At 37.2% G+C, this 23321-nt stretch overlaps 1 protein-coding gene across 9 annotated transcripts in view; it reads right to left on the reverse strand.

Annotated features, from left to right (window-relative positions):
- The window catches only part of VPS54 (VPS54 subunit of GARP complex), a 128594-nt gene that overhangs the window by 85806 nt on the left and 19467 nt on the right, over nucleotides 1-23321 (reverse strand). Inside the window, exons 1-4 of one of the 9 annotated variants that reach the window (XM_064364179.1) lie at nucleotides 20696-21914; nucleotides 12345-20582; nucleotides 10847-11002; nucleotides 9096-9337 (exon numbers count right to left, since the gene is read on the reverse strand). In XM_064364179.1, the coding sequence (XP_064220249.1) occupies nucleotides 9096-9337; nucleotides 10847-10982 (378 nt within the window). In that variant the 5' untranslated portion in view covers nucleotides 10983-11002; nucleotides 12345-20582; nucleotides 20696-21914. Of the gene's footprint in view, nucleotides 1-1089; nucleotides 1275-9095; nucleotides 9338-10846; nucleotides 11003-12344; nucleotides 21916-23321 lie in introns of those variants that run through there. The other 8 variants (XR_002478924.2, XM_012477125.3, XM_064364180.1 and 5 more) reach the window with 8 other exon arrangements.

Here is a 23321-nt window from a genome sequence, read left to right on the forward strand (position 1 = left end):
AACCACAAAAAGAGCCTGCATAGCCAAGACAATCCAATGCAAAAAGAACAAAACTGGAAGCATCATGCTTCCTGACTGCAAACTATATACTACAAGGCTACGTTAACAAAAAGATCATGGTACTGATACCAAAACAGATATACAGACCAGTAGAACAGAACAGAGACCTCAGAAATAACACCACACATCTACAACCATCTGATCTTTGACAAACCCGACAAAAACAAGCAATGGGGAAATGATTCCCTATTTAATAAATGGTGTTGGGAAAACTGGTTAGGCATATGCAGAAAACTGAAACTGGATCCCTTCCTTAAACCTCCTACAAAAATTAACTCAAGATGGATTAAAGACTTAAACAAAAGACCCAGAACCATAAAAACCCTAGAAGAAAACCTAGGCAATACCATTCAGGACACAGGCATGGCCAAGACTTCATGACTAAAACACCAAAAGCAATGGCAACAAAAGCCAAAGTTGACAAATGGGATCTAATTAAACTAAAGAGTTTCTGCACAGCAAAAGAAACTATCATTAGAGTAAGCAAGCAACCTACAGAATGGGAGAAAATTTCTGCAATCTATCCATCTGACAAAGGGCTAATATCTAGGATCTACAAAGAACTTAAACAAATTTACAAGAAAAAAACAACCCCATCAAAAAGTGGGTGAAGGATATGAACAGACACTTCTAAAAAAAAAAAGACATTTATGCAGCCAACAAACATATGAGAAAAAGCTCATCATCGCTGGTCATTAGTCCTATAACTTTTAATATGAAATAATTAGCCTTCTGAACTTAAATATAAGTAACAAGTATGTTTAATAAACCAAATACCTCTATGAGATCTATGAACATCTATATACCTATATTCATTCCATCTAATTATTCTAAAAGCTCCAGATTTGGAGTAAAGTGGGAAAGCAAATGAAAAACATTTATATAACAAAACAATTAGGAGAATAATTTAAATCAAGGAAGAAAATTTTAAAACCTATATATCTAAGATAGAAAGACAGAAATTAGGCCAGGTGCAGTGGCTCACGCCTGTAATCCCAACCCTTTGGAAGGCCGAGACAGATGGATCACCTGAGATCAGGAGTTTGAGACCATCCTGGCCAACACGATGAAATCCCATCTCTACTAAAAATACAAAAATTAGCCAGACATAGTGGCACACGTCTGTAATCCCGGCTACTCAGGAAGCTGAATCACAAGAATCACTTGAACCTGGGAGATGGAGGCTGTGGTGAGCCAAGATCATCGCCATCTCAAAAAAAAAAAAAAAAAAAAAAAAAAATAGAAATTAGTCATTGACATGTTCTGTGTCAAAAAAAAAAAAAAACTCACTCTGATTTAGATGACCACTAACAACATTATTATCTTTTCAGAGATATCACTGAAAGGATAACTGGGAAAGCGAAGTGTGATAACAAGAAAAGCAGCAGGCCAGCAGTGTCGAGTTCTGGTAGCAATTCTGTTAGTTACTATAGGACTGTTTTCCAAAGTGGCCATACCACTTTGCATTCCCACCAGTAATAAATAACAGTTCCTGTTGTTCTACATCCTTGTCAACATTTGGAGTTGTCAGTGTTTTAGATTTTTGCTATTCTAATAGATACGTAGTAGCATCTCATTTTTATTAGGAATTTCCTAATGACATTTGATATTGAGCATCTTTTTATATGCTTATTTGCCATCTGCATTATCTTCTTTGGTGAGGCATTTGTTCAGATCTTTTGCTCATATTTTTTAAGGTAAAATATATAACATAAAATTTATCATTTAAAATTATTTGCTATGTTGACCATCTTTTCATGTGCTAATTGCACATTTCTGTATCTTTTTTGGGAAAAGTACTACTCAAGTCCTTTGCTCATTTTTTAATTCAGCTGCTTGTTTTGTTATTTAATTTTAACTCCTTTATTTTTGGTACCAGTCCCTTTTTGTTTTTTGAGACAGGGTCTTATTCTGTTGCCCAGGCTGAAATTGATCATTGCACCTTCAAATTACAGGGCTCAAGCAATCCTCCTGTCTCAGCCTCCAGAGCAGCTAGGACTACAGGTGCATGTCACCATGCCTGGCTAATTTTTCTAATTTTTTCTTGTAGAGATGGGTTCTCACTATGTTGCCCAGGCTGGTCCTGATCTCCTGGTCTCAAGTGATTCTCCCACTTCCACCTCCCAAAGTGCTGAGATTGCAAGGCATAAGCCACCATGCCTGCCGTCAATCCTTTATCAGAGATGTGTTTTGTAAATGTTTTCTCCCAGTCTTTGGGTTGCCTTTTCATTCTCTTAACAGTGTCTTTCAAAGAGTAGAACTTTTTAATTTTAATGAAGTTCAACTTTTGAATTTTTTCTTTCATAAATTGTACTTTTGCTTCATATCTAAAAAGTCATTACCAAACCCAAGGTTACCTACATTTTCTCCTACATTATCATCTAGAAGTTTCATAGTTTTGCATATTACATTAAGGTCTATCATCAACTTTGAGCTAATTTCCATGAACAGTGCAAAGTAGTCTGTGCCTATATTCTTTCTCTTCGGTATGTGGATGTCTAGTTGTTTCAGTACCATTTGTTCAAACAACTATCCTTTCTCTATTGAATTATCTTTGCCCCTTTGTTAAAAATCAGTTGATTGTATTTGTGTGGGTCTATTTCTGGGTTCTCTTTTCCACTGATCCATATGTCTATTCTTTCACCAATATAACATTGTCTTGATTACTGTAGCTTTATAGTAAAACTTAAAATTGGGTGGTGTCAGTCCTCCAGCTTTGTTCCTCTCCTTTAATACTGTGTTAGCTATTCTGGGTCTTTTTCTATATAAGCTTTAGAGTCAGTTTTCAATATCCACGAAAACAACTACTGGGATTTTAATCAGGATTATGTTGACTCTATTGATTGAGTTGGGAAAAAGACACCTTGACAATATTGAGTCTTCCTATCCACATATATGAAATATCTCTCCATTTATTTAGACATTTAATTTCTTTCATCAGAGTCTCTTGTGGTTTTCCTCAGTTAGATCTTATATATATTTAGATTTATACATAAAGGCTTCATTTTCTTTGATGCTACTGCAAATGGCATTGGATTCTTAATTTCAAATTCCAATTGTTCACTGCTGGTACATAAGAAGGTAATTAACTTTTATATATTAACCTTACATCTTACAACCTTACTATAGTCACTTGTTAGTTCCAGGAATTTCTTTTTTGATTCTTTGGGATTTTCCACAGACAATCATTTCATCTAAAAACACAGTTTTATTTCTTCTTAATTTTTAAATATTTTATTTCCTTTTCTTGTCTTATTACATTAGTTAGGGCTTCCAAGACAATGTTAAAAGAAATGGTGAGAGGGAACACCCTTACCTTGATCCTGTTCTTAGGGGGAAACATCTAGTTTCCCACCATTGGCTATAGAGTTTTGTTGATTTTTTTTTTTTAATATATAGAGAGAGTCTTACTCTGTTGCCCAGTCTGGAGTGCAGTGGCATGATCTTGGTTCACTGCAACCTCCGTCTCCTGGGTCCAAGCAATTCTCGTGCCTCAGCCTCCCAAGTAGCTGAAATCGCCATTGCAAAATTATAACTGAGACAGTGAAAGAGATCTGACCTAATCAATTTCATCTTTCTTCTAACCTCCAAGCTGTTCTTGTGAACTAACCTTGGGGGGAACTTAGTTTATAGTTTAAAACAAAGATGGTAACAGTCCTTTCCCAAAACAAACCACCTTCTTGCCTGGGGGCTAGACTGCCTTTGTAGGACTAACAAATTAGCCACAAGATTAGAAATTACCGGTAAGGAGTCATGCAGCTGGAGGCTACAAGATCCTTACCCTTCCTAAACTGCTCCTAAGATCAACACTTGAGATATTTTGCAGCTCCTATATTTCATGGATCAGCTGGTACCACCCAGATCAATAAACTGGCTCATTTGATCTTGTGGGCCCCACCCAGGAACTGACTCAGCAGAAGAAGATAACTTGGACTCCCTATGATATCATCACTGACCTGACCAATCAGCACTGCCAGCTCACTGGATCCCCCTCACCCATCAAGTTGTCCTCAAAAACTCTGATCATCGAATGCTCAGGGAGACTGATTTGAGTAATAATAAAACTCTGGTCTCCCACACAGACAGCTCTGCATGGGTCACTCATTCTCTACTGCAATTCCTGTGTCTCAATAAATTGGCTGTCTAGACAGCAGGCAAGGTGAATCCACTGGTAGTTACATAGCTGGGATTACAGGCATGTGCCACCATGCCCAGCTAAATTTTGTGTTTTTAATAGAGATAAATTTCATCACGTTGGCCAGGCTGGTCTCAAGTCCTGGCCTCAAATATCCTCCCAAAGTGCTGGGATTACAGGTGTAAGCCGATGTACATGGTCCATTCTTTATCAAGTTAAAGAAATTCCTTACTATTCTTTGTTTGCTGAGAGTTCTCTTTTTAAAATAATGAATGGCCAACACAGGTAGACTGCTTGAGTTTAGGAGTTTGAGACCAGCCTAGACAACATGGCAAAACCCTGTCACTAAGAAACATACAAAAATTAGCCAGGTGTGGTGCACTCGCCTGTAGTCCCAGCTACTTGGGGAATGCTGAGAAAGAAGGATTGCTTGAGCCAGGAGGTTGAGGCTGGAGTGAGCTGTGTTCATACCACTGCACTCCAGCCTAGGCAACAGAGCGAGAACCTGTCTTTAAAAAAAAAAAAAAATAGTGGTCTAAAGTTTTCCTTCCTTATAATGTCTTTGTCTGATTTTAGTATTAGCTTCATCATGGCCTCACTGAATCTGTTAGAAACTATGTCCTTAGCTTCTATTTCCTGAAATATACTGTAAGTAATTGGTATAATTTCTTACTGAAACATATGGTAGAATTCACCAGGGAAACCATCTGGGCCTGGTGATTTCTGTTTTGAGAAGTATGATTGATTCAATTTATTTAATACATATAGGCCTATTCAGAATATCAATTCCTTGTTGTATAAGCTTTGGTAAATTGTGTCTTTCAAAAAAAATTGGTCCATTTCACCTAGGATATTAAATTTGTGGGCACAGAATTGTTCACAACACTATTCTCTTATTATCTTTTTAATGTCTGTGGGATCAATAGAAAGAGCATCTCTTTCATTTTTGATATTAGTAGCTTATATCTTCTTTTTTCTTAATCTAGTTAAATGTTCATCAATTTTATTGATCTCAAAGCACTAGCTCTGAGAACCAGCTTTTGTTGATTTTCTCTACTAATTTGCTATTGTCAATTTCCCTGATTTCTGCTGTAATTTTTATTACTGCTTTTCTTTTGCTTACTTTGGATTAAATTTGTTCTTTTAATACTTTCCTAAGGTAGAAGCTTAGATAAATAATTTTAAATTTTCTTCTTCTCTAATATAAGCATTCAATGAACCCCTGAGTGCTTATTTAAGCAAGACTTCCTTAAAGCCTTGGCTTTCCATACATCCCACAAATTTTTATAAGTTTGTATCAGTATTTCTTTCAGCTCACTGATTTCTTCCCCTGCCACTTCAAGTCTATTGAAGAACTCATCAAAAGCATTCTTCATTTGTTATACTACCTTTAATTTGTAGCATTTCCTTTTGATTCTTTCTTAAAGTTTCTATCTCTCTGCTTAAGTCTGTTCTTGCATGTTATCCATGTTTTCCACTACAGCCCTTAGTATATTAAACAGTTGAGTTCCCAGTTTGATCATTCCAACATCAGAACGCTATCTGAGTCTGATTCTGATACTTGATTTGTCTCTTTAAACTGTGTTTTCTGTCTGGTACGCACAGTAATGTTTTGCTGAAAGCCAGATATGATATACCAAAGTTAAAAAGAACTGAGGTGAACAGGCCTTTAGTATGAAGTTTTGTTTATCTGGCTAAGAATTAGGCTTTATTTACCGATTGCTATAGCTATAGGTGTCAGAGGCTAAAATTTCCACTGCTGTACTTGTTTTTCATCTTTCCTGCTATCTTCAGGTTTCCCTACAGACTTCTTAAATAAGGTCTGAGACATGCAGTCCTTTCAACTGTATTCTCATTATTCAAGCACTCCACTGATGTGGTGGTAATGTGTAAAGGGAAGGAAAGCATTCTATGATCTTATGATTAGGTTTCAACTTAGTGAGCCTGTGCCCCTGGGCTGTGACCTTCACAGGTGCTTCTCAGTTGTTGATTTTCAGTTTGCTCAGATTTGTTGTTGTGAGAACAGGAGAGACAACTTCCAAGCTCCTTACATGACAGATCAGAAGTATGTTTAACTTTTTAAGAAACTGCTAAACTGTTTTCAAAAGCGGTTGTAGCACTTTAAGTTCCCACCAACAGTATGAGGGTTCCAGTTACTTCATGAGGGCTGGCAGTAGGGTGAAGCAAGCAAGCATATGGTACAATGTTTAAGGAAGTACCCACTCTCAGATTCTAGTGCCTCTCACATTTTGTTCATCTGCCTCACCTCATCCTAGAACCAGCCCTGTCTTCCACATCTTTACCAAAATTTGAAAGAATGTGCATAGATTTGGAATTATTTTTTCTACAAACATTTGGTAGAATTTGCCAGTGAAGTCATGTGGACCTGAGCTTCCTTTGTGGAAAGGTATTTAACTAAACACCAATGTAATAAATATAAAGTGATTTCAGATTTTCTATTCTTTTTTGTTTGTTTGTTTTTTGAGATGAGTCATGCTGTCACCCGGGCTGGAGTGCAGGGGCGCAATCTCGGCTCACTGCAACCTCCACCTCCCAGGTTCAAGTGATTGTCCTGCCTCAGCCTCCCAAGTAGCTGGGATTACAAGTACACAATACCATGACTGGCTAATTTTTTATTTTTAGTAGAGACAGGGTTACACCATGTTGGCCAGGCTGGTCTTGAACTCCTGACCTCAGGTGATCCACCCACCATAGCCTCCTGAAGTGCTGGGATTACCACTGCACCCAGCCATTTTTCCAGCTTCTTAAGGTATAAGCTGAGGTCACTGATTTGAAATCATTCTTCTTTTAATAACAAATGCATTTAGTGCTACAAACTTCTCCCTAAGTACTAACTGAGCATCACCCCACAAATTCTGGTATATTGTGTTTTCATTTCCATTCAGTTCAAACTACTTCCTGACTTTTCTTTCTTCATTGATTCACATTTTATTTAGAAGCATAAAGTTCTGGTTTCCAAATATCTGTGGATTTTCCACCAACCTTTCCATTATTAATTTCTGTTTTAATTATACTGTTGTCAGAGGACATACTGTGTATGAGGTGAACTCTTCTAAATGTATTAACATTTGTTTTCAAACCTAGAACATAGTCTATGTCCATAAATGTTTCATGAACACATGAAAAGAATGTATATTCTGCTATGTTATATGGAGTGCTCTTTCAAGTCAGGCCGGGTTGGTTAATGGTTCAAGTCTATTATAATCTTGCTGATATTCTGCCTGTCCTATCATTTATTGAAAGAGTATTGAAATCTCCATAATTATGAATACTTACTTTGCCATAAAATTCTCAGCTTCTGCTTCACATATTTTGAAGCATGTTATTAGGGGCAAAAATGTTTAAAACTGTTATGTCTTCTTGATTAACTGACCACTGATTAGTTGATTAACTGATCATTAAAAATAATGTTCTTTATATATACTAATAGTTTTTTCTCTGAAATCTACTTTGTTAATAATATAGCCATTTCTGTTTTCTTTTGATGAGTGTTAAGCATGATATATATATTTTCATCCTTTTAAATGTTTTTTGTCTTTCTCTTTTCTCTTCAAGGTATGTTTCTTATACACAGCATATACTTGGGTCATTAGATCTCATAATCTCTGCCTTTTAATTGGGGTGCTTAAACCATTTAGATTTAGTGTAATTACTGATATGATTAGGCTTAAGATTATCATCTTGAAATTTATTTTATGTCCTATCCATTCTTTGTTTCTTTTTGTTCTTTTTATGCCTTTGTATGTATTAAGAATTTTTAAAATTCCATTTCTCTCTTCCATTGTTATTAGCTGTAATTCTCTGTTTTACCATTTTAGTGGTTGCTTTAGGGTTTATTGTTAAACCCCTTGCTAGAAACATAAGCTTTGTAAGGGAGGGAATTGATGTCAGTTTTGTTCTCTGCTGTAGCCTCATGTTTAGAAGAGTACCTGACACATGGAAGGCAATCAATAAATATTCGATCAGTACATGAATAGAAAAGCCAAGTTATAGGTTACAAAGGCATATTAATGTTCATCCACTTAAGAATTACTTAGGTCTGAGCTTTGAAAACAGTTTTTGTGTTCTGTTTTCAGTGATCAGATCTAAGTGATTGTTAATATGGCAATACATACATACAAAGGCAAATATACAGGTTCTGTATAAAAATATTTGATAGTAATAAAAATGAACCAGATGCTATATAGTATTAATGTCAACAGTACAGCCATATGTCAAAAAGTGCAAAGTAATCAAGTGAAATAAAACCAGCTAAATTCAAATTAAGCTTGCTAATGAAAAAAGTATAAAAAAGAATGGTTATAAAAATATAAATATCCTTTGTACTACTTTAATCATTTTAATTATATTGATAGCAACCACTTACTAATAATCTAAAAATGAATTGATAGAGCATCTAAAACTCTGCACTATACTCAGTTCTTGCTCTCAGACTGTGTTTAAAGTAATATATTGAGTTATAATTATGTCTAGAGATAATATGGCTATCTGCTAGAGCTAGGGTGCTCTATAGAATTGTATGCAGTGAATCAGACACAGAAACAATAATATTCTGCCGATTTCTCAAACCTCACAAATCATCTGGACTTTATAGGCCTAATTGAATCATTTTCTCCTTGCAAACAGGGTAGGTTTCATGTTGAATCTTAGCATTATTTGGAAAGTGTAATTCTCAAAAATCTCTACTGTAAGAAAGAGAAATGTATTAAAATATATTTAAGCAAAGAATTAAATGCAACCCAGGACAGTACAATTTGTATGAACAAAAAGAAAACTATAGGTTCATCAAACATTACTGGTCAAAAGTATGTAATAAAGCATACTAAAAATATTTCTATTACTTTTCACCTGACTGTAACTAGCCAAGATTAGATATTACCTGAGAGATTTCTTGTTGATATACTGTAAAATGTTCCTTGCTGATCTGTGGGAGGTAGAATGAAGGTATGACTTCAGTGTCCACAAAGTCCAATCCCCATGTTTTTGTGAAGAAGTCAGATTCTCTTTTTGCTAATCTAGGATCATTTAGTGCTGCTGGGAGATTTACTTTGGAATGATATACAGTCCATCTATGTTGATCTGTAACTAGAGATGGGGCAACATATAAACTATGTGAATCACCTGCAAAAAGTAAACAAGAGAACTCTGTAAATGCCGTAAAGTTGATTCTATGTTTTAAAGTACATACTAGAAAACTAAAAATGCATAGATTCTGTCTTATACAACCAATTAATCTTTCATGGTAAATGATTTAATAAAAATCAATCTGATTGAATAATCTTTAGCTGCCAGCATCAATTAGTAAGGATTTGAAAAACATTCACAAGATAAAAGATATGCAAAACTTGAGAGTTATAGTTGCAGGGTGGAGTGAATGGTAAAGAAAGTCTTTCATGAATTCTTTTTCTTAATGTACAATTACTCTATCTTTTTCTTTCAACATCAGAACTCTGATACCTTCTATTATATATTTTCTATCCTTTAATACCCGCTGTTTTTTAGAGGTAGGCCTTTTTTCTATTATATCATGGCAGGCTGTCCTGGATAAAATATTCTTTGGTGACATAAATGATGCTGTGGCATTAACCATACAAGAGGGAAAAATATATAGTCTATTCTCATTATTTGTAGTATTTTTGTTCTATAAAGTTACTGTGAATGTTGAATTAGCAAATATTAAACCATTGCTTGCAGGAAAACTACAGAGTTAAGTTCCTATGAGCCTTTGGTCACAATAGTTTCATCAACTGATCAATACATAACCTTGTTTTGTGTGTTTAAAAACACCTTATTCAGTATACATCATTGTTTCATTAACACTGAACTTATGGCTAACAGCACTACAATTCATGTCTGAACGAAGCTTACACAACACATGTATTTTCTCCATAAGAGATATCATAGCCTTTTTGCACTTAGGAACTCCAGATAGCATTTTAGCACTACGCTTAGGGGCCATTTTAAACAGCAAAATCACCAACAAAAAGCTCAAAACATGTGGCACCAACTAAAAATAGGCCACAAAAAGAACATTAGTTTATAGTTTGAGAGCTGAAAAAAGAAGGCAGAGCTTTGCCTAGTTCAACTTTATCTGGGAATGTGCCTGTCAGGTATCTCAAAATTTTTACTGCTCTGCACATGTCTGCAAATTACCACAAAAGTGCCACAAGTTGTGATTTGGGGATTATGAATAAATTTTAAGGAGTCAGGAGAATTTGCAAATACATAATATGAAAATGATGAAGGCTGAGTGTACCATGTTTTAACTAAGCAGCTTTCAAACAGTACCTTCATTTTCAACACATTTTTAGTTTATGTAAGTAGTGCATGAAATACATGGAAAGAACTACATTGCAAGTTCCCAATCATTTCCAATTTTTTTTTTTTTTTTGAGACAGAGTCTCAGTCTATCACCTAGGCTGGAGTGCACTGCAAACTCCACTTCCCAGGTTCAAGCAATTCTCCTGCCTCAGCCTCCCAAGCAGCTGGGATTACAGGCGCTCACCACTGCAACCAGCTAAACATCATAAAATTTACTCTTCTAAGGTAAGTACATAAAACCTGACTACTCATTTAAAGATAATACAAATCATCGGTAAAAATCCTCAAAGAAAAAAAAAAAAACATTACCTGTGGGTTCCTTGGGACACACATCTGGCAGTGATGGCACAGGTTGAATGTGTTTTGACGGATCTACCTCTTTTTTAAAGAAAACATCACTGCTGCTTCCTTGAGGCACTGGTGAAGAACTGTGGCTTGAAGCCATTGCATAAAATCACCACTCAACTGAAAACGAGTAAGAAATAATAATTAAGATACTTACTGCAAATCAAACTCCATCTCTAAGTATTACACATGTCACAAACTTTCTTTCAAAAATAGAAGAATTTTTCAAAATCTCTCAAAGTAGGCAATTTATTTGCCTTTAATTGTGAACACTGATCACAATATTTAGTTTGCTAACAGTTATTTGTCCTCGTTTTTTTAAAAAGTGAAACGTCCTTAATCTTTTATTCAAAGTACATAAAATACCAAGGTTGTACCAAACATATATTAAAGATTAAAAACACCTATTCATTCAACAAGTATACGGTAGTTATGCATTACAGGTAAGTGCACGTACTTTTGAAGTATGACTGCTTAGGTCCATATCCTATGTTTACTCACTAGTGGTGAGGAAATTTACTTAACCTTTATGTGCCTTTCCTCATCAGTAAAATGGAAATGAAAAGAGATCCTATCTCATAAACATCCTGTTAAAAATTACGGGAATGGATATGCATAAAGCATTTAAAATAATGTCTGCCTCAAAGTTAGCATTCAGAGAGGTTAATGTCACTGTAATTATTACTATGATGTGACTGGTACACAGTAATATAATGATTAAAAAATCATTATTAATTAAATTCTTTAAAAAGGAAGTGTCATTGTTCAAAAAGCTTGCAATTGTATTAAGTAATTAAAACATATGTAAGCAAAACACAAGTTAACCTATGTCAACATTTTAAAGTAAGCGCTTGAAGAGTTTGTGGGGCAAGACAACATTATATAGGCTACAGTGTCAGGGAAGACTTCATAAATGAAATAATATTGAAACTAGATACTAAAGAACATGTATTATTTTATTATTGAAATGTTTAGAGAACACTTAGATCTGGCAAATAGATAAAAGAGTAGGAAATGAGGAGCAGAGGCTGGACACAGTGGCTCATGTCTGTAATCTCAGCACTTCAGGAGGCCAAAGCAGGTCGATTGCTTAAGTCCTGGAGTTCGAGAGCAGTCTGAATAACATGGTGAAACCTCGTATCTACAAAAATTACAAAAATTAGCTGAGCGTGGTGGTGCATGCCTGTAGTCCAGTTACTCAGAAGGCTGAGGTGGGAAGATCACTTGAGTCCAGGTGGCAGAGGTTGCAGTGAGCCAAGATTACTCCACTACACTCCAGCCTGGGCAACAGGGTGAGACCCTGTCTCAAACAAACAAATAATAAATAAAAAATAAAGAACAGAAATACAAGGCAAGAATCCGTGACAAATAGTTTGTCTGTTCTAACTTGCCTCTGTTAGATAGAAAACTAAAAATATGTACCTGACTCAGTACTTTCAATGCAAAGGAAACATAAACATACCATTCACTGAAATCAGAAGAAACAAGTTGCTTTAAAAATGCACAAAGATAAACAAGTTCTTCAAGGTGCTTAAACAGAAAGCCTGGATAACATAAACAAAAGTTAATCAACAGTGAATAATCAATCTTAAGACTAAGGAACTGACTATAGAGGAAACTGGACTAAAGTGAAATGTTTACACTAGGAAGTAGTGACAAATTTACACACACACACATACACACACATATAGTATGACAAAATTGTAGTTGGTTCTGTAATCAATAAGGAGACATCAGAGGTTTGGTGGCAAAAGAGTACTGTGATGAAAATGGTATTTGGGAAAATTAGAGTCTTCGAAAGGCCTCTTACATTCACATCTACACACATTAAGTGTATGGTTGTTTCTGTATAAAAGCTTAAACATATTTAAGAGAGATACACATATTTATCTAAAGGATAATAAACACTGTAACACAGAAACACTGTACTGACAATGCTACATTTAAGATCGATGTTAACTTTCTCATTAACCAAATGAAATGGCTAAAATAAACATCTTTTTAAAATTAATTTATTTTTAATTTTTGTGGGTGCACAGCAGGTATTTATTCTTTGTGTTTAGTTCCTATATTCTATATATTACTATATTCTTTTAGTTATTTTTAAATGTACAATTAAATCATTGTTTACTCTAGTCATCCTGTTATGCTAACAAATACTAGGTCTTATTCATTCTATTTTTCTGTACCTATTAACCACTATGACTTCTTCTCCAAGGCCCCTTTCCCTACACTTACCCTTCCAGGTGTCTGGTAACAATCCTTCTACTTTCCATTATTTTCATTTTTAGCTCCCACAAATAAGGGAGAACGTGCGAAGTTTCCCATTCTGTGCTCAGCTTATTTCACTTAACATAGTGACCTCCAGTTTCATCCATCTGTTGCAAATGACAAGATCTCATCCTTTTCTATTGCTGAATAGTTCTCTATTGTGTATATGTAGTAGCACATTTTCTTTATTCATTCATCTGTTGATGAACACTTCAGCTGTTTCCAAATTGTGGCTATTGTGAACACTGCTGCAATAAACATGGGAGTGCAAATATCTCTTCAATATACTGATTTCCTTTATTTATTGTATATTCTTAGGAGTATGTTTGCTGGATCATACAGCTCCATTTTTAGTTTTTCGAGGAAACTTCAAACTATTCTCCATGGTGGTTGTACTAATTTACGTTCCTACTAACTGTATATGAAGGTTCCCTTTTCTCCGTATCTTTGCAAGCACTTCTTAATGCCTGTCTTTTGGATAAATGCCATTTTAACCGGGGTGAGATATCTCAATGTACTTCAGATTTGCACTTCTCTGATAAATGATATTGAGCACCTTTTCATACACCCATTTGCCATTTGCATGTCTTCTTTCGCGTAATGTCTATTCAGATATCTTGCCATCTTTTAATCAACGTATTGGATTTTTATCTATAAGGCTGTTTGAGCTCCTTATGTATTCTTGGTATTAATGCCTTGTCAGATGGGTACCTTGCAAATATTCTCCTCCCATTCTATAGGCTGTCTCTTCACTTTGTTGTTTCCTTTGCTGTGCAGAAGCTTTGTAACTTGATGTGATTCCATTTGTTTATTTTTGCTTTGGTTGTCTGTGCTTGTGGGGTTCATTCAAGAAATCCTTGCCTACTCCAATGACCTGCACGGTTTCCCCAAGGCTTTCAGTCATTTCATAGTTTGACATCTTAGATTTAAGTCTTGCACCTATTTTGATTTTTTGTATATGGCGAGATAGGGGTCCAGTTTCATTGTTCTACCTGTGGATATCTAGTTTTCCCAGCACCATTTATTGAAGAGACTGTCCTTTCCCCCAACACTGTCCTTTGTTAAAAATGAGATCACTGTAGATAAATGGATTTTTTTTTTTTTTTTTTTTTTTTTTTTTTTGAGACAGCCCTGCTCTGTTGCCCATGCTGGAGGACAGCGGCATGATCTCAGTTCACTGCAACCTCCGCCTCCCAGGTTCAAGCAATTCTCCTGCCTCAGCCTTCCAAGTACCTGAGATTTACAGGTGCATGCCACCACACCCAGCTAATTTTTTATATTTTTGCCAGAGATGGGGTTTCATCATGTTGGCCAAGCTGGTCTCAAACTCCTGACCTTGTGATCTGCCTGCCTCAGCCTCCCAAAATGCTGGGATTACAGGTGAGCCACCGCACCCGGCCAGATGAATGGATTTATTTCTGGGTTCTCTACTCAGTTCCACTATTCTATGTGTATGATTATATGCCAATACATTGTATAATCTGAAATCACATAATGTGGTTCTTCCAATTTTCTTCTTCTGTCATAGGATAGCTTTGGCTATTCTGAGTCTTTTGTGGGTCTATATAAATTTCAAGATTGTTTTTTCTATTACTCTGAAGAATGTCATTGGTATTTTGATAGGGAGTACATTGAATCTGTAGATTGCTTTGGTTAGTATGGACATTTTAACAATATTGATTCTTCCAACCCATGAACATAGAATATCTTTCCTTGTGTGTGTTTGTCTTCTTAAATTTCTTGCATCAACATGTTATAGCTTTCATTGTAGATATTTTTCACTTCTTTGGTTAATGCTTAGGTATTTTATTTCTAGCTATTGTAAATGGGGTTATTGATTTTTCACATTGTTCAGTGTTGGCATATGGAAATGCTACTGATTTTTGTATGCTAATTTTGTATCCTGAAACTTCACTGAATTTATTACTTCTAATCATTTTTTGATGATTTCTTTAGGTTTATGAAAACATAAGATTATATCATCTATAAACAAAGATAATTTTACTTCTTCCTTTCCAATTTGGATGCTTTCTTTCTTTCTCCTGTCTGACTGCTCCAGCTAGGACTTCCAGTACTATGTTGAATAACTGTGGTAAAAGTGGGCATCCTTGCTGTGTTCCAAATCTCAGAAGAAGGGCTTTCAGTTTTTCCTCATTCATTGTGATAATAGCTATGGGTGTGTAATATATGGTTTTTACTGTTTTGAGGAATGTTCCTTCTATACCCAGTTTTTTTTTTTTTTTGAGAGTTTTTATTATGAAGGGATGTTTAATTTTAAGACATGCTTTTTCAGTATCAATTGTGGTTGTTTTTGTCCTTCATTCTCTTAATATAATGTAGCACATTTGCATATGTTGAACCATCTGCATTCCTGAAATAAATCCCACTTGGTCATGATGAATAATATTTTTAGGCCAGGCGCCATGGCTCACATCTGTAATCCCAGCACTTTGGGAGGTCAAGGTGGGCGGATCACAAGGTCAGGAATTCAAGACCACCCCGGCCAACATAGTGAAACCCCATCTCTACTAAAAATACAAAAAATTAGCTGAGTGTGGTGGCCGATGCCAGTAATCCCAGCTACTCCGGAGGCTGAGGCAGAAGAATCACTTGAACGCAGGAGGTGGAGGTTGCAGTGAGTTGAGATCATGCCATTGCACTCCAGCCACAGCAACAGTGCAAGACTCCATCTCAAAGACTCTCATGCGTCTTTCTCTGGTTCTGGTATCAGGGTAATACTGCCTTCATAGAATGAGTCTGAAAGTATTCCCTCCTCCTATTTTTCAGACTAGTTTGAGTAGGATTTGTATTAACCCTCATTAAATGTTTGGTAGAATTGAGCAGTGAAGCCGTCAGGTTCTGGGCTTTTTACTGGGAGACTTTTCATCACAGCTTTTAACTTATTACTTGTTATTGGCCTGTTCACACCCAGGATTTCTTCATGGTTAAGTCTTGGAAGATTTATGTATATAGAAATCTATCCATTTCTTCTAGATTTTGCAATTTATTGGCATGCAGTTGCTTACAGAAGCCACTAATAATTCTTTGAATTTTGTGGTATTGGTTTTAATGTTTCCTTTTTCATCTCTGATCTTTTGGGGTCTTCTGTTTTCTTAATCTGGCAAAAGATTTGTCAGGGTTTTGGGTTTTTTTAATCTTTTCAAAAACCCAACATTTTGTTTTGTTGATCTTTTATTCACTTCACTTTTATTCTTTTTTATCTTTTCAAAAACCCAATATTTTGTTTTGTTGATCTTTTATTCACTTCACTTTTATTCTTTTCTTCACTTCAATTTCATTTCTCTCTGCTCTGAGCTTTCTATCTTTTTTTCCACTAATTTTTGGTTTGGCTTGCTCTTGCTTTTCCATTTCTTTAAAATAAATCATTAGGTTTTTATTTAAGTTTTTCTTCTTTTTTGATGTAGGCACTTATAGCTATAAACTTTCCTCTTAGTTCTGTTTTCACTGTATCCCCATAGATTTTGATATGTCGTGTTTCCGTTATTTAAAAATTTTTTCAATTTCTTTATTTCTTCATTGACTCACTGGTCATTCAGGAGCATATTGTGTAATTTCCGTGTGTTTGTATAGTTTCCAAAATTCCTCTTATTACTGATTTCTGGTTTTATTCCATTGTGGTCAGAGAAGATGCTTGATATTATTTCATTTTTTTTCTTTCTTTCCAATGTTTTGTTAGCTCTAATAATATTTGCTTTATATATCTGAGTGCTTCAATGTTAGGTGCATATATATTTACAACTATTAAATCCCCTTGCTGAATTGACTCATTTATCATTATATAATGACCTTTACTCTCTCTTCTTATACTTTGTATCTTGAAATCTATTTTGTCTGATATAACTACTCCTTAGTATCTTTGTCCATCCTTTATTTTCAGTCTACATGTGTCTTTATGGGTGAAGTGTGTTTCTTGTCAACAACAGATCATTGGGTCCTGTTTTTCTATCCATTCAGCCATTATATGTCTTACGATTAGAGAGTTGAGTCAACTTATATGATGTCACTATTGGTAAGTAAGGACTCCTGCCATTTTAGGTGTTTTCTGGTTGTTTCGTGGTCTTCTCTTCCTTCCTGTCTTCCTCTTACTAAAGGAGATGTTTTTCTGGTGGTATGACTTAATTTCTTGGTTTTTAAATTTTTTGTGTATCTGTTGCATGTTTTTGATTTGAAGTTACCATGAGCCTTGCAAATACCATCTTATAACCCATTGCTCTATGTGGATAACAATTAACACTGCTTGCACCAACAAACAGGCAAAAATAAAAAATAAAAAACTACACTTTAACTATGTTCCTCCACTTTATAGCTTTTTGTTTCTACTTATTGTTTTTACTGTCCTTATGGTGTCTTGAAAAATTTTAGTTATAATTTTTGATTGGTCCATCTTTTAGTTTCTCTACTTAAGACTAGTTTACACACCACAGTTAACATAGTATAAAATTCTATGTTTTTCTGTGTACTTAATATTGCCAGTTAGTTTTGCATCTTCAGATGGTATCTTTTTTGCTCATAACCTGTTTTCCTTTCTTATTGAAGTACATACCCTTTAGCATTTTTTTTTTCCAAGACAGAGTAACTCTCTCATCCAGGCTGAAGTGCAGTGGTACCATTTTGGCTCACTGCACCCTCCACCTCCCAGGTTCAAGCAATTCTCCTGCCTTAGCCTCCTGAGTAACTGGGATTACAGGCATGCACTATTATGCTCAGCTAATTTTTATGTTTTTAGTAGAGACGAGGTTTCATCATGTTGGCCAGGCTAGTCTTCAACTCCTGATCTCAGATGATCCATCCACCTCAGTCTCTCAAAGTGCTAATTACAGGTGTGAGCCACCGCACCTGGCCAGGCCTTTAGCATTTCTTGTAGGACAGGTCTGGAGCTGATGAAATGCCTCAGCTTTTGTTTGTCTGGGAAAGTCTTTATTTCTCCTTCATGTTTGAAGGATATTTTCATTGGATGTACTATTCTAGGGTAAAAGGTTTTATTCCTTCAGCATTTGAAACAGGTCATGCCACTCTCTCTTGGCCTGTAAGGTTTCTACTGAAAAGTCTGCTCCCATATTGAAGCTCCATTGTATGTTATTTCTTTTTAATTATTTTTTGAGACAGAGTCTTGCCCTGTCACCTAGGCTGGAGTGCAACAGCACAATCTGAGCTCACTTGCAACCTCCACCTCCCCAGTTCAAGCAATTTCTCCCACCTCAGCCTCCCTAGTAGCTGGGATTACAGGGGCATACCACCTGAGTAATTTTTTAGATCTTTAGTAGAGTTGGGGTTTTGCCATGTTGGTCAGGCTGGTCTCGAACTCCTTACCTCATGATCTACCCGCCTTGGCCTCCCAAAGTGCTGGGATTACAGGCATGAGTCACCATGCCTGGCTGATCAACTGCTTTTAAGCCATTCTGATGCATTCTTCAGCACGTTGATTGCATTTTTCAACTCCAGAATATCTGTTTAATTTTTTTCATTTCAGTCTGTTAAATTTATCTGATAGGATTCTAAATTCCTTCTCTGTGTTATCTCAACACAGCTATTTTGATTTATCTGTCTGAAAGGTCACATATCTCTGTTTCTCCAGGATTAGTCCCTGGTGCCTTATTTAGTTCATTTGGAGAGGTCATGTTTTCCTGGATGGTGTAGATGTTCTTCCATGTCTGGACATTGAAGAGTTAGGTATTTATTGTAGTCTTTACTGTCTGGGCTTATTTGTTCCTGTCCTTCCAAGGAAGGTTTTCCAAATATTCTAATGGACTTGGGTGTTGTGATTTAAGCTGTATCTGCTTTAGGGGGTACCCCAAGCCCGGTAATGCTGTGGTTCTTGCACACTTGTAGAGTTACCACCTTGGTAGTCTTGAATAAAATCTGGAAGAATTCTCTGGATTACCAGGCTGAGATTCTTGTTCTCTTCCCTTACTTTCTTCCAAACAAACATAGTCTCTCTCTTTATGCTGAGCTGTCTGGGGCTTGCAGCAGGGTGACACAAGCACCCCTTTGGTCACCAACACTGGCACTGCACTGGGTCAGACTTTAAGCCAGCACAGCACTGAGTCTCACCCAAGACCCACTATAACCACTACCTGGCTACCGCTTATGTCTGCTCAAGGATCTAGGGCTTACCATCAGCAGGTGGCAAAGCCAGCCCAGCTTCTGTCCTTCCTTTCAGGACAGCAAGTTCCCCTGGTCCTCAGGTAAGTCCAGAGATTCTCTCCAGGAGCTAGGGATCAGTCAAAAACCTTAGAAGTCTACCTGGTGTTCTATTATACAGCAGCTCAGCTGGCCCTCAAATCACTAGACACAGTCATTCCCACTTCTCTCCCCACTTTCCACAGGCAGACGAGCCTTACTCTGTGACCACAACCACCAAAGGCCCATAGGAAGTACTACCAGGCTACTGTCAATGTTCACTTAAGGTCTAAGGCCTCTTCAGTTAGTGTGTGGTGAATGCTGCCAGGCCTGGGGGTCACCCTTCAGCAAGCTCCCCTCTGGCCCAGGGCAGGTCTGGAAATGCTGTCCAAGAGCCAAGGCCTGGAATCAGGGACCCCAAGAGCCCGTCTGGTGTTTGAACCCACTCTGGCCAAGCTGACACTAAGATACAAAAGTTCCCTTGATTTTTCCCTCTGCTTTTCTCAAACACCATCTCTCACTGTAGCCACTACAGCTGGGAATGTGCTAGGTCTCACCTGAAGCCAACATGTCTGAGTCTCAGCCAAGGCCCATGGCATGCTACCCAGGTATCACTGCTAGTTATTCAGGGCCCAAGGGCTCTTCAGTTAGCACATGATGGATCCTGCTATGACTGGATCCCTCTCTTCAAGGCAACAGCTTCCCTTCTAGCCCAGGTGTCTAGAAATGCTACCCAGGAGCTAGGGCTTGGAATGGGGCCTCATGACTCTGACCAGTACACTATCCTACTGTGGTTGAGCTGGTATCCAAGATGCAAGACAAAAGTCCTTTTTACTCTTTCCTCTCCTCTCCCGAAACAGAAGGAAGGGGACTCTTTTGGAGCTGCGAGCTGAGCTGCCTGGGCTTGGAGGAGGGGTAGCACAAGCACTCCCTTAGGTGTTCCGGTTGATGTCTTAATAAGTCACGCTCCCCAAATTCTACTGGCTCCAAGCCCAGCTCAGCACTAGGACTTGCAGTCCTTGTGGCCTACACTGCCTTTTAAGTTTATTTAGGACCCTGGCACACTTCAGCCCACAGTGGCAAGGCTTGTCAGAATTCAAGTTCCAACCTTTGAGATGGGCAATTCCCCTCTGGCTAGGGCTGGTTTGAATGCTCTCTCCATGTGTGGGCGTCAGTTGAGTTCAGCCTGGTTTTGCTTTTTGCTGTTACAGTGCATTCGATGAGAAGTCTCACAATTGCTGCGCTCCTCCTATCCCGAGTGTATAAATTTTTCCACACCACACAGTCGCTACAGGAGGGACAGGGGAGAGGTGGTGTCAGCAATTCAAGGCTGTCTTTCCTATCCTGTTCAGTGCTTCTTTGGTCAATATGAAGTTAAAACTAGGTTCTGTGAGTGCTCACCTGATTTTTGTTTCTTATATAAGTGCTTTTTTGTGTGTAAATTGTTGTTAAATTTGGTATTCCTGTTGAGGGGGACATTCAGTGGATCCTTCTATTCCTCCATCTTGCTCTATACCCCCAGTTCTAAAATAAACACATTTTGACACAAAGTGTTAAGCCACAGATATGTGAAAAATGTATTTATGTGAAACATCCATTGCTTAATGTCAGATAAATTAGATATTCATTCTGACAATACTATGCTGGTACCTTGATTTATTCTATTTGCCATATTGCTTTTACAGAAAAAAAAGAAATCCTAAGTGCCATTTTAGAAACATAGAAATATGTAGGGAGATGGCAGAAAAATATTTCTAGATTCTTTTAAATTATTTCTGTATCTGGAGAGAAAAACACATGGTTTACTCTTTAAATATTCTGAATTGGAAAACATATACACATTCTCTGTTTTTCCCTACACCATTCTTAATTCTCATGACAAGAGGGAAAATCTCTAGTAAATGGCAATTACATAAAACTAGGGGACTGCCTATAAAGGTGAGTCCAAATTTCCAACCATTTGACTCTTCATTGCCTTCACCATCCACAGCTTATTATTAAGAAGACCTTCCTACAGTAAGAGCCAAACTTTGTACTGATTATCACATAATTATAAAAGTGCAATCACTGGTAAGAAAACATGAATTTATTCATAAGACATAGATGTACAAACAAATACAACAAATGTACATGACATCTGAATCAACAAATTTCAGCAAAGAAATAATCTTTCATTAAAAGGCTAAAGAACAGAAATAATGAAACATCTTAATAAGGTTTCAGGATAAGCAATGTATACTTTGTCTACTCAAAAAAATTAGTTAGAAAAAACAAACAGGCCAACAAAATACACAGAATACAGGAAAATGGAAAGCTCTAAGCACTAAACACAGGAAACTACTTATTTCTGGTAGTTCAATGTAACTACCATCTAGAAACAAGCCTGGCATTTTAATAATTGTCACCTGTAATGAGAATTTATAAATAGCTCTACCTTTTTTTAAATGGTAATCTCCTTGCAATTGTATCAATACTATGTTTGAATATTATTTTCTCTTGAATCTTTCTTTGGTTTCTCACACTTAGTTACTTTATGTATTTCAATTTTTGCATCAATCATACTGAGATTTTGGTTTTCATACAGGTCTTTCCTTTCAGACTTTGAATTTCTTGATGTTTCTCTTTTCCTATGTGAAACAGGAAAAGAGAAACATCAAGAAATTCAAAGTCTGAAAGGGAACTTTGCTTACCATGGTTCCTGTCACACATATAATAAAAATTTTATAGATGAATGAAATGGATGGAATGTAGAACATATCAGAAGAGAGAGACAACACAGACAGACAGCTGCCAATAATACTTAAGTAATAACAGAATGGACCTGGGCTAATAAGGAAAGGAAGAAACAATCATCCATTCAAAAAAAAAAAAAAAAAAAAAAAAAAGGATTTTCAAGGATGAGTAAATAGAGATTTGATTTTCTTTCTTATAGCTCAAAACATCTTTTTATGTTTAGTTAAAAACTTCTTTTGAAAGGCACTAGAAACATTGCCTTCCCCAACCCCAACCACCAGCCAGAACCCCAATGAACACAGACCTCTGTTTCTGTGTCCAGACCTCTGTTTCTAAATACCATTTCCAACTAAAAGAAACCAAGACTCTTTGAAGAAATATGTAACTCCAGACCTGGAATACAGAAAAAACAAATCTACCCTGAGCACTCTGTGTCAGAAAGCAAGATACACTCAAGGACCAGTATAGCCTATTAAGAGGACAAAGAACCAAATTAAAAGAGGGTTCCCAGAGAAGATCCAAGATGACTTAGGAGCAGCTCAGGACTGCAGCTCCGAGTGAAAGCACAGAGGGTGAGTGGACGCCGCACTTCCAGATGGACTTTTATTGCCCACAGACCAGGAGATTCCCAAGCGGAGGAGCCCCACAGGTCACCAGCGCGGCTGTTTTGACTGGCGCGGCTGTTTTGCCGGCACCCCAACAGGGCGTGGCAGTTCTCCGTACAAAATACTCTGGTCTGGGTGCCATTTTAGATGGCCAGAGGAGCTCCGGAAAGGCACAGTCACCCATTCAGCTGATTTAAAAAGGGGACTGAAAAAGGGAGTCAGGCCAGGAGATTCCCAGGCAAAAAAGTGCCACGAGTCTCAGCGTCGCTGTTTCAGCTGGTGTAATGGGTCGCCACACAGGAAATCACACAGATCCCGGAGCCTTTTCAACAGGCAATTGTAACACCTGGGAGAGAGTCAACCATTCAACTAAAAAAAAAAAAAAAAACAAAAGGCTCTGAGGCAGGGAACCAGGTGGTCAGGCACGGCTGGTCCCACCCCCCTCCACACACAAAAAAAACAGCAATTGGAAGCGCTCTGGGTTTAGAGTCTCACAGCAAACAGAGCTGAACCCGGGACGGTCCAGCTCTGTAGGGGAGGTGCATCCGCCATTACCGAGGCACTCCACCACCATGGAGGTAGTCCGCCATTGCTGAGGCAGCCTGCTGTTGCCGAGGCAAACCGCCATTACAGAGAGTCCACCATTACAGAGGCAGGCCACCATTGCCAAGGCAGTTCTAACTACACCC

The sequence above is a fragment of the Aotus nancymaae genome, unplaced genomic scaffold (genome assembly GCF_030222135.1).
Source record: "Aotus nancymaae isolate 86718 unplaced genomic scaffold, 86718_ANA_hifiasm-v0.15.2.pri h1tg000057l, whole genome shotgun sequence".
NCBI lineage: Eukaryota > Metazoa > Chordata > Mammalia > Primates > Aotidae > Aotus > Aotus nancymaae.